Consider the following 12,611-nt stretch of genomic DNA (forward strand, 5'->3'; position numbering starts at 1 on the left):
AAATGCCGTTTTAAGAGACAGGTCAGAGATGAGGTCTCTTAGGTATAAGTGGTCCTGCACATACAGCAACCTCAGCTTGTAGCTGCTCGTGGTGTCTCCTTCCACAAGTGACGTGAATTGAATATTTTTAGCCAAAGAAGTGGCTAGTACCTGGCTTTGGGAAACAGGCAGCATGACCAGGAGACACACACAGACACTTCCCTTTTCGTTTTAAGAGACAGGTCAGAGATGAGGTCTCTTAGGTATAAGTGGTCCTGCACATACAGCAACCTCAGCTTGTAGCTGCTCGTGGTGTCTCCTTCCACAAGTGACGTGAATTGAATATTTTTAGCCAAAGAAGTGGCTAGTACCTGGCTTTGGGAAACAGGCAGCATGACCAGGAGACACACACAGACACTTCCCTTTTCACACATGTGACAGGCTGCACACATTCCCTTCTAATAATAAAACTAAAGCTGCTTAAAAACAGAGGATGAAGAGGGAAAGTACTGCTGACAAAGGCATAGAGATGCTGTTAGAAGGTCCTACAGCTTGGCTTGGTCAAGGGCTGTACCCAGAAATTCACCTTGCGGCTCCTCCAAGATCTACACTACACAGCAGATCTGTCCCTCCTCTCCCGCACCAGTGACAACCAGCAATTCTGGGACACAGGCTGGTTTTCTTTAGACTGGACTTGGGAGACCGCTGAACTGATTTTAACCACGGCTTAGCACAGCACGGATCCAGATATTCAGGAAGGCATAGCCAATTAACTGAGTTAGTGGATCCATGACAGAAAGTCTAAGATCTAATCTGGCCCCTAAATAAGTTTGCAAATGAAGATATAATTTAGGCTTTAGCATATCTATTCTGCGATTCAATCATGTAATGTTCTGAAATCAGCCTAGCACAGGGAGGCCCACGGACAGAGCTGCTTAGCTTTACCGCTGCATCTTCAGCCCCGCCTCCTATGGCGAGCTGGGGCATGAAGAATATCCTCCACAAGGGAAAGGCTAACGGAGATTTGTTCAGTGTCTCTGGAAGGCTGGCATGGCTGCTCTCAGAGAGGTGCCTGCACAATTACTCAGCACAACAGAAAGTCATTAGACAGATGAGCGAGCCATACCACAAGAGAGGCTGCAGACAGGTAAACCGGTGTGACTGCGACAGCTAAAATGTTGTGCCATCTGGTTACCATGAAGAGAAGTGGCGGTGCAGAAACGCTGCCCAGCCTGGCCATGGGTGGATGAAGGCAGCTGCAGCAACACGCAGACTGGCTCAGGACTCCTGCCTGCCTCCCCGCTGCAGGAAATCCCTTCCTGTGAGCCTGCCACACACTTACTGAGTGCTGGTGTTTGTTAAGGGCACTTCTGTGACTGCAAGTCTTGCACAGAAGCAGCCAATAAATGCTTTTCATTAGCTGAGAGAGATAAGTCAGCCACTCGACTGCAGAGATGTGAAGCAGCTTAAGCAAAATGCTTCTGTAGAATCAATGTGAGCAAGTGTAAACCTGCAGCAGGGACAGACTGCTCTCTCCTTTGTAATGACTGTGGCCCCTACCCTGATGCCCACAGACACGAGGAGTGTGAAGAAAGAAACCACCCACACCTGCTTTGTCAGCTGTAGCTTGTATGGAAGAAACTAATCTGCCACACAGTCTCCTGGACCAGCTCTGTTTTCAACTTCACCAAATCAAGCCACAAACACTAGCACGCCTTCCTCTCACCTCTTCCTATCCATCGGCATAGATCTGCAGCTACCCCCTGGTCACCCCTTCCCAGCTCCCTGCATTGCCCCACATATCATCATCTTCCCAAGATCTTGCAGTCCACATGCTCTCCTCTGAGCACCACCCACACTACCACAGCCATCCTCTCAGAGGTTCACAGCGATTCCCACACAAATCTCTGAAGCCCATGTTCCCCCCTCTGCCGTCACTTGGAGCCCTCCACCTCCCTCCTGATCATGCTAGTCTCTGCCAGTGCAGCCACCAAGTGCCAGGCCCCTGAACACCACCTTGTCATGCTGCCTAACACCACCGTGGCTGTGCTGTGATTTCCAATCCTTTGGTTCTCCTCAAGCCCCGTGCCCTGGACAATGATCCACAAGGGCAGTCAGTGTGTAGCAGTGTCAGTGTGCAGCCCTATATCAGCCAGCGCAACTTTTCTTGGAGGAAAGAGATGTCCAACAGAGCAGGTGAGAGGAAATCTCTAATGACAGAGTCCACAGCCATTCCTGAATGCCAACGAGACTGTACTGTGATCTTGCAAAGAGACTCTGCTACTGACAGCGAAGCTGCTTCCTTCAGCAGCTGGACCAGCAGACAGTAAATCTGGCCTCTGTACATGCATAGCTCCAGGGGCACCAGCAGGTATTTCATTCATGGGATGTTACAACTCATCCCATGAAGAGAGACCACAAACCATTTACAGAATGAAAGACCTGTCCTAGGCAGCAAGGGCAAAAACCCCTCCCCTCAGAATATTTTTCCTTTTTTGTACTGCTTTGTAAAACAACAGATTGACACACGAGCTACAAAACAAAGTAACTGAAACAAGTTATTTCCACCCTTACCAAGACACGTCTGTCCATCAGGTCCTAGTGTTGTCCCTGGGGAACACATACAGTCACCGGTGTCCAGGCAGGAGCCCTGGCAATCCACCACATCACAGATGTCATAAAAATCTAGGGCATGACAAGAATGTTGTCAGCACAAACCACTGAGCATGCAACGAAAATACTGTATTTGTACAGTCAGCTTCAGGTCCTGTGTCTAGTCCATCAGTTACAGACCTAGCCCACATTAAGAAAGCTGAAGAGAAACAATCTAGTTTAATTACTGTAAGTCAGAGATGCAAATTTTGGCTTTGGTAGCAAGCCAAGATAAACCACGAGGCCCACAGAGAGCATTAAATCACCGCGAGCAGGTCAGCTGTGGAAGATTTCTGCTTGCTGAACAAAGGCTAGAATTCACAGAGGTGGAACTGGCTAATCGATCTCATACAGATGGGCCACCATCTGCTCTGCATCACCCGACACGCTGCTGGGTGAGTAAGCCACAAATCAGTCCCCACCTCCCAGGTACATGGCTGCTCGCTATCCCTCCTGCGGTGCCGGGACAAAGGGGTTTCAGAACAGCGATTTCGGCAGTTACTTACGCCCACAGTACGCGTGGAAACAAACGCTAGGCTTGGCTAAGTGATACACATAGTACCCGCCCGGACACGCCTTGACGTCAATCGTGGTATTCCAGAGGCAGCAGTTCCCATTGAAGCTGGCACAGGCTTGGCGTGGGACGATGCCGTCCGACTCGCGTGGGTGGCTGCCATTCAGCCAGATGGGAGCATGGGTGCCACAGTGGTTCTCCGGGATGCAGAAGGTAGGCATGGCATCGCCAGCCATGCCAGTGAAGCGATACCATTCCCCGTTGATTTGACTGTCGCATGTCGGCTGGCCGTGGGAACCGTTTATCTGATGATCTGTGTTCCTCCAGGGCTCGTTCAGGCTGATGTAGGCAGAGCAGGGGTCCAGGGCTGAGACACACAGCAAGAGACAAGCAAGAACATCCGGTAAATATCAAATCAAGTTGTTGACTGATAATTGCAAGGAAAGCAAAACAATTTCTTTTTCTGTTCCTGACTTAGAGTCATTGTGATAGACAGACATCCCTGGGGAGAAACAGTGATACCAGCTAACTAATTGCCTTCTGGAAAATTCTGACAGCTCGGCTTAAATGTCTAGGAAGAAAAAGTAAATTAACAGAGCTCTTATAACATTATTCAACAGTCTGACTTGCTGTTTAGTTGCTGTAGAGTATGACAGAGGTCAAAAAAAAGAAAAAAAAAGGCTAATCTGAGGTCCAGGAAGTGATTTTCCCATAGGAAATATGTCCTGGATCTAGCCTAGGACATCCACTTGTTGTTCCAGTACTGACCATCTGCAAGCCCCTCCAAAATTCAGCAGTAATTCTCCCACGTGCCTTGGAGAAAAGGATCGGAATTCAAACAGGTTACACAGCCTCTCAAAATCCACCCACAGCCATCATCAGCCCTCACAGCCGAAATGCCTTAACCACAGCTCAAAGATCACCCTGCAAAGCATCAGGTAAAACGCGAACTGCAAGCCACGCAAGAGGAACACTACACTTCAAACGCGTACAGCAAGAAAATACTCCATTCCTATTATTAACAGGATATAATTGTAAGCAATCTCTGAGCATAATCTATCAGCTCAGCTCCTACTCATTTCAGAGTACAGTTTTAAACAGTAAGAGCCGCTCTCCCAGGTCACCATGAAGTTGATCTATGGCCCAGCAGGCTGTCCCTAACCAAGAGCGTTTGCTTAGAGAGGTGAGGTAGGAGAAAGAGACTCTGCTCCATTTCCCAGGGGTTTATTCTCCACCGTCTCTCCTACAGCTATATACACCTATGCCAAGGTGAGTTGAAGAGCTGCAACTCAAAGCTGTGCTGCAGCAGGACAAGTGAGAGAGGTGGCAGCTCCCTGTACTTAAAGATCCACATAAATGTGCCCTGGTCCCCTTCAGAGAGACTGTCCCCCACTTCCCCCTCTGGCAGTGCTAACCACCACAGTGGCTATTGCGGACTGGTGTGATGCTGCCACCTCTCTGCATCTGAAACAGCTTCCCTACAGTGTTTTATTTATTATCTTTAAATCCAGGGAGCGGGAAGGTCTGATTTAGGACCTTCTAGGGAAGAAAATGATCAGCTCTTTACACAACCATGTTCCTTGCAACCCACAAACTCTCTTGATCTCCACAGAAGGTCAGAAGTTTGTGAAGGCAAGATACAAACCCATGGAGCTCCTGGTATGAGTGTGTCTGTTCATGTGCTCAAGGAACGCGTCCCTTTTCAGACACTTTCCTCAATCTTCTGCAAACAATTAAAACATAAGAATACCATAGGGAGAAAAGAAAATCTTTATTTTCTTTTCAAGTGTTCATTACATTCTTGGTCTTCTAATTAACCCTGATTTGGCAGTTTCCTCACTAAGAGTCCAGAGGTTTCATTTTCACTCACATCTAATACCCGATTAAGCACTGCTTACCCATGACTAGCTATTCCCTATTAAGCAAAATGAATGCTAATCCTGTCTTGAGTAAGGAGAATTGATTACCATTTCCTAGCATTAGGCTAATAAACCCAATCACTCCGATTAACTGCATCTCAGACTGCATCTGAGATGCAATACGCTCTACTTTCCAAACCACGTTTCTTTTTAAGTTCTAAAACTGCTCTCTTGTTTAGTTTAAAAAAATAGAGTGAGGCAATTTGGGGGTGGTGTGACATTACATTGTTTCTGTTAGAATGCTCTGGATGCAGACAAACCGTCTCAGTACATTATTTTGATTTGCTTCGCTGACTTTAAAGCGGGAACTACAAGTGCTTCAGAGTGTGGACTTCAAGTCACTCTTATTCAGCTGCATCCTCTGTACATCTGCCCCACTGCCATTGCTGCCTTGTACCTTTTCACATCGCTCTGGACAAACATCCTCGTACCTTCCTCAGACACAGACACATTTTGTCTGGCCTCAAATGCAGCATAAAAGGCAGAAGCAGCTGCCATAGTCATGAGAGTGCTGCAGAGCAGCAAGCTGGCACCAGGAGTGCGGATCTGGGATACGACAGGAATCTCTAGTGCCAGAATTTACAAGATGAGCAGAGGAGAAGATTCACTCCCACCGCAACCAGCCTAGTTCTCCTGAGCAGCAGAGGGGGAAATGCAGGAGGAAATCTCTGATGAGATTCACCAAGCAATCCCCTCGTGGGCTCTCGATTTCTCCTGCCTCTCTCCTTGCCTCCCCTTACCCACAGACAGCAGCAGCATTCCTAAAGCCCACCCTCCAAAAGCTTCGCTTCTTGTGACAAGAAAAGACGGGTCTGCCTTTTCTTTGCATGCAGCTGAACAGAGCCTCCTCTGGGCTTCCCTCAGTGTAACTCGCTTGTTTTCCACTGGATGATTTGGTATGGTCTTTGGGTGAGTCACTAAGATTAAAAGGTTTTCAAGTTGTTAAAAGCCAAATGAGGTGAAGCAAGGAATGCCCTGTCAGCTTCGCAGCTGGGCAGCACCAAAAATACACAATCTCATTAGTTTTCATACAGTATAATTAACTTTGTAGACAGACTCAGAAAACACTCATCCAGGGAGATCGCATTGTCTCCTAAACATCCAGAAGACAATTTAAAGACAGAATTTACCGAAATGAACATGCAGTGGCTCAGAGGGAGCTGGAAGAGGCATTTCAGGCAGGAGTGAAGGGGAAGCAAACAAGCAGAAAAAGCAGACAGTGCTCTTTCGAACACTGCAGACCCTCACGGCTGTCCTCAAACTGCCAGCGCTGCCCCAAGCCAACCTCCCTGCAGAGACCAAGCAGTCTTTGGCAGCACAGTTCACTGAAAACTAATTTAAGTTTTCAAGAAAAAAAACTTTACAAAAATACAGTAGCAACCAACCTACCTCATCTCTTCTTCCCAAACAAGGGAAGCGTGGTTTTGCACAAGACATATAGCCCTCTCCAGCTCACTCTGTTTTTCATTTTTCTTGGCTCAATTTTTTTCCTCCCCAACACTACTTGCGTGCCCTGAGCAATTCAGCCTGACAAGCACTAGCTACGAAGTAAAGCTTTTCAATTTGTAATCTCGATGATATCGTTAGTTCTCTAGCTGACATGCTAGCATATATATTGGATGACAAATCAGGCTCTAGGAAGCGTTCATAAGCCCATCACTTTGCAGAGCGACTAATCCTGTGTGTATTGTGTAACTGGAGGTCTCTGCTCTGGCACGACGAAGCAATGAAACGAGCAGCACTGCATTATGACAGTAATTCAGTTAAGATTTGTCAAAGCAGCAGGTGAAAAAGTAGCATAGTATCTGCTCATAGAGCCTCTCCTCTAAAAGGAGCGCCTCAGCAGTAGAGGTTCTCCCATTATGGGAGGCTTCACCCACCTTTCACGTGACAGAAACATCTTACCAGTTGGAAAGAATTTCACACCACCTTCAAAGAAAAATGGTAGTCTCATACCGTTCTTTCACCTAAGAATACCAAGGCTCAGCATGAGCCTTAAAGAAAGCAAAGAAAAAAAAGCTTGAAGGCAATGTCTCTTCACTCACCCATCAAAGACACTGGCTGCAACTGGATGATGAAGCAGATACAGAAAAACAAGTACTGGAACATCCCACTTGGCCAAGGAACAGTCACCACTCAAGTAACAGAGGCTTGAAAGCCCTTGCTCACGCTGGGGCTCTTGCAGCCTTCCTCTTGGTGGAGCTTGCGTCCTCAAGCTTTCTGAAGAGCAAGTGCAATAGCTCTCCTAGAGGTTTATCAGAGGAAGAAGCTGAAGGGATGTGAGGTACAGCTCCAGCCTTGACCTCTACAGAGCAGCTCTGGACCTTATTGACAACAGATACGTACTGGCTGATCAATCTTGTTCTCTGGACTCAACCGGCTATTGTTTTCTGGCCTGACTGCCCCACAGTGACACCTCCACTATCTTATCAGGAGAAGAATTCTAACCAGGGACACCCGGACATCCCGAAGGGATGGAAAAGAAGAACAGATGGGTGCTTGTTGTTATCTCTTCTCCTTCCACAAGTCATATGACTTCATGGTTCCCCACAGGCAGAAAATACCAGCTAGAGAGCTTTAACTGCAGGAAATAGTGGCCAAAGAAGGAGAACTGATCCTTCCGGGCAGAGATTGCAGATGAGTGCTCAGAGCAGAGCTACAATGGGATATCAGTCAAAGTGAAACACTGGTCCCACAGGGAAATAAGCTGTTCCTACAGAGACCTCTTCCACTCCTGGTCACACAACCTGACCATTGCAACAAGATCACCAAACAAGGCAAATAAAGACATTTTCCTGCAGCAGTCCTATGATCTGTCTTTAAAAACAAACCCAACAATCAAGACACATAACAGACTGAACTAACTTCCATGCAAAATTGAGTAACTGAGAAGCTCTGCCTTACTGGTTCAAACCAAACCCAGTTGGGTTGCAGGTCATAAAACAAGCTCTGGCTATAGATGAGATGTAGCACACCGAAATCTCTTCACTGCTAAAGCAAACCAGGTACCACGACTGGCAGCGAGAGGCGCCAAGGGCAACATGAAGCAGCAGAAGGGGATCTTCCCTCTCATCCCCCTGCCTACGGCTCCTGTTATAGAGAACAGATGTAAAGCTTTGTTTTTAACATACATGTACATATAGACATCTACAGATCTCTCCCTGCTTATGAACAACGGTCATACAGTTCTCCTCCAGGAAAGCATCTGCAGGCGCAAAGCTCTCCCCATCAGCAAAGAGAACGGCTAAGCCAACAGTAACTGCACAATCAAGCATGGGCATTTCCCCACCTCCTTTGCACCCTCCATTTCTGCTGCAAGCTGGTGTAAGGAGTAACGTCAAGGTTGATGTGCCACTTTCAAATCCCAGTAGGAAAGAAATGGCTCCGTTGTTTTCATATTGAGTTTGCATGAGACGAGGAGGGGGGTACGTGCCTGCTTTAGAGAGAGTGTACATTATAGAAAGTTCTCAATGGCCTCTCTCTGTCTCCAGGTTCCCCAGGCAGCGAAGTGCAATATTCTGCTCTGCCCCACCACAGCAGAGCAGTCTTTTTCAGTGGTGAATGTCTCTAGGAAACAACAAAAGCTTTATCAATGACTGTCATAGCTCCCACCAAAAAAAAAAAAAAAAAAGGGCTGACAGCTGTGGGGGACCTGAATGTCTCTAGGAAACAACAAAAGCTTTATCAATGACTGTCATAGCTCCCACCAAAAAAAAAAAAAAAAAGTGCTGACAGCTGTGGAGTACCAGAAAAGTTTTTTTCAACAACAGGAAAGGAGGGCAAATTCACTGTGCAGAGCTAGCACGGCAGATAACCCTCCAAAGGTGATTATGTGAATTCCCAGAAGAGAAACTAAAATTGAACAGAGAATAATACAGCAAGCCACAGGAAGTTATATTTTGCAATTTTCCTTGAGAGGTTGATACATACTTAAGATTCTGAGTAAATAAAACTGACAAGCTTGAATTGAATTTTCCATTTGTGTTAGAGGTGTGTGTATTTCTCGGATCCTTCTCATTACCAGCCACTTTTATTTTTGTAGGTGGTGCATTAGGCCTGATACTAGTAACATTTTGACAGTCATATACAGAGTGATTGACAACTCACACCACACTGGGAAATGAATGGCTTCACCGCAGTTCTGAGCATCAAATGTGTCATAAGCAGGTCCTACTAAGGTCTGCAAAGTGGATTAAAGCAGGAGATGCCCCAGCATTCCCACAGATGACACTATCCCAAATCACCGTAACATCTAGTTCAAGGAAACAGTCTAACACTGGAGAAGTTTCAGTATGCTGCCTCTAAACATTTTTAGGATCTACAGGAAAGACAAAGACCATCTCAGTCTTCTAGAACAAACACAAGCAGATCAGAGGCAACTCTGATCAGCACTTACTTTCTGCTTTGCAAGTTATTTTGAGTGACCTATATAGCTCCCATTGCCCCCCAAACCACAGCAGCCTGTATTAGAGTAGCCCACTACAAATCCATGCCTCAGGGAGCTGGAACAAATATTTCTGAGAAACAAAAGGGAAAAAACCCCCAAACAACAACAAAAAAACCCATCCTGCAAACAGACCCTCTGTGAACAAGGATCCAGTTCCAACTGAGTGCTCTAGATGCTGTAGAATGCGTGCTCTCCAGCCAGGTCTGACAAATCTGTTGTTCCTGACCTCTAGATCTCCACCCCAAGGATGCATGAGACCAACCTCCCCAGAAGCAAGAAGAATCAGGATCAAGTTTGTATTTCTTAAATGTAGTCATTGGTATGGGTTAGAAGGTACGAAGGGCGAAGGCAATATTAAAGTAGAGGGCTGGGATTTTATTTTGGTACCCAAGAGACAGGATCTTCTAAATCTGCTGCTGTCTGGGTATGTCTACTCCTATGCAAGAAAGGACGCTAATTTTGCAGGTGACAACCACACTTCTTGCCCCTTGCAGAAATTTGTAGTGCTTTACCATCCTTACAGAAGGAACTCAAAATCTTCAAAGCACTGGGTAGGCTGGAAAGCCTCATACCATTTGTAATAGACTCATGAATAAAGATGCTTTGGTGTTTGGCCTTTTCTTTGTCAGAGCCAGCTCTCAAGACACACCAATGTTTGATGAAAGTGAGGTCTGAAGATCAGCTCTTGGTGCAGGAGTAACTCCTGCAGCCTGCCTAGAAGGAGCAGGCGGAAGAGCTAATCAGCTCTTCCTGCTGCTGAGGGAGAGGAGAACCTGACAGACACAAGAGGGTTCCTGCTGGGACTGATTGAGGATGTACGCTCACAATACGCCTTGACAGGCTGCCGAGATGGATTGCGTGGATGTCAAGGACTTACAGATAGGCCTTGTTACTGTAAACAACCTGTCCCAGGACACACTGCCCATGGGAAGGACTCTCGAGATCAGGGAGTGAACAAGAATTCAACTCCAGAAAAAGTAAAACCACCAAGACCCCATTAAAATCAGACAAGTACATAACTCCTAACAAAGAGTAGCAGTTACTTCCTTTCACTTAGGGAGCCCTGTGATGCAAAACTTGGTGTTTTGAGAGTGTTTTTCCACAGGTCCTACAGAACTCAGTGTATTTTCCATGATCCTCGATTTCTAGGTGGAGAAATTAGGGCACAGACAGCACACCCACAACGGCAAAACTAGTCAGGGGCAGAAAGAGGAGTACAACCCATCTCTCACAAGTTCATAGAACCACAAAGCCAACGCAAAACACTGGCTTCTCCCACACTTCAGGACTTAGATACGCTGCAAGTTCAATTTCCATCCTGTATCTTACTTTTTACCCCTTTAATACCAGCCTAGAAATCAAACTGAATTTAAAAAAAAAAGAGAATAATAGAGAATCTCTTGCAACAGGTTAAAAATACTTAAGATAAAAATCTCCTTCCTGTGTGAAAATGAAGTCATACAACATGGCACAGGGGAAAGCTGTTTGCATTTACAGCTCCACTCAAAAAAAACCCACAGAGGAGATCAAAGAAGTTGATCCACTGGCTCAGAAAAATAGGGCAACTAGGCCAGCTTCACTTGACTGACATACTGCCAAGGTCTGACAGCCAAGAGCAGCTTCAGAGCACCACGCAAATCCTCTTAGAGCCAACACAGAAGTGTAAGAACTTGCAGCAAGGTGATGATAATTGCTGCCTGCCAGGTATGAAGGGTTACAGGGGAAAGGGAAAAGGGTTTCTTTGCTTTTCAGGAAAAGGGAACCATGAATGCCTCCCGTGGAGAGACTTGCAAGGTACAGCCTCACAGGTGTGGCAGAAAGGGAACCTAATACATTTCTCCAGATAATTTTGAACCTGATATGTATAGATCTGAAAGCTTCCTCACAGAAAGAGAGAAGAAAGGTTAACCAAATGAATAATAAAACTGGCAGAAAAAAGCAGCATCTGAACACTGCAATGCACACTGCTGCTTATCCTTCACAGGGATGCAGCGTTACAGTAAGATTCTGGCAGCACTGCCTGCTCTTAAAGTGCTGCCAGTGGGACAGGACCCCAGTACCTGCCTGGCTCCTGGGCATGAAACAGCTACTGTGAGAAAGTCTGTTGATATACAACAGGGTACACCAGGAGAGCAAACAAACAGTACCCTTCCCTGCAGTGTTAGCATTCAAGGGCAACAAAGGCAAAAGCACTGAGGTCCGAATTTAATGTTTGTGACACGTCATCCGCCCCGAGCAGAGACCACACGTGCACAGGTGGTGCAGAGGGGAGAGAGTCAGAAATCTTACAGGGGTGCAGACTAATGCCCACTGGACAGCCCATATCTCAGGGAACAACTGCAGACTCTTCACTCTCCCACATCATCTCTAGAACAACATTAAAGCACCTGCAGGAACAATTTTGCCACAGCATTTTCTTACTTTCAAAATAGGGATCATGGTACTACACGTCAAAGTCTTCGGTTCTTCCAGATGCAAAGTAGACACCTTCTTACAGAACTGAGCCAAGCAATTTGTGCAAGGAGGGCAGCAGCTTATCTGCACGCAGCAGCGGACTAAGGACTGCTTGGAGGAAGAAGGTTTGTCAGTGTCGCTGAACTAAATTTAAACAGTCATTAAAGTTAGGTCACAACAACTAAGCTTCTAGTCCCTCCCTCCAACTTTAAGAAACACAAGCATTGGCTGTTTTAAGAACTCGCTGATCATGGATTTTTTTTTTTTTTTTTAAACAGTCATGGACATAATAAAAACCTTCTAGCACCAAACATCTCATCCTAACATCCCATAAAGCTCGGACAAAGTACAGTCTGCTGACTCCCTAAGACAACGAACAATCAACACGTCACCACGACAAATCAGACCACAGTCATTCAAGGGCCCAGAAAGGAAGAACCAGAAGCTTAACACTTCAGTTTTCCTCTGAAACAGCACTTGAATGCAATATAGAAACACACTGACACCACTTGGTACCCTTCAGGTCGCTGGGCATTGCACGCCTATATACATTCTTACCCTGCAACCTGCCACGTGTCTCTCTGTCAGCCTCCACGTGGAGCTACTATGCCAGCCAAACGAAGGCAGATCTTTGTCAGACCAAGTA

The 12,611-nt window shown here is 46.3% G+C and overlaps 1 protein-coding gene across 1 annotated transcript in view; it reads right to left on the reverse strand.

Moving 5' to 3' along the window:
• The window catches only part of OIT3 (oncoprotein induced transcript 3), a 19,397-nt gene extending 15,860 nt beyond the window's left edge, over positions 1–3,537 (reverse strand). Inside the window, exons 1-2 of the mRNA XM_010144947.1 lie at positions 3,138–3,537; positions 2,554–2,664 (exon numbers count right to left, since the gene is read on the reverse strand). Of these exons, the coding sequence (XP_010143249.1) occupies positions 2,554–2,664; positions 3,138–3,381 (355 nt within the window). The 5' untranslated portion in view covers positions 3,382–3,537. The remainder of the gene's footprint in view (positions 1–2,553; positions 2,665–3,137) is intronic.
• Positions 3,538–12,611: the final 9,074 nt, after the last annotated feature.

Source organism: Buceros rhinoceros, unplaced genomic scaffold (assembly GCF_000710305.1).
Source record: "Buceros rhinoceros silvestris isolate BGI_N320 unplaced genomic scaffold, ASM71030v1 scaffold10171, whole genome shotgun sequence".
Taxonomy (NCBI): domain Eukaryota; kingdom Metazoa; phylum Chordata; class Aves; order Bucerotiformes; family Bucerotidae; genus Buceros; species Buceros rhinoceros.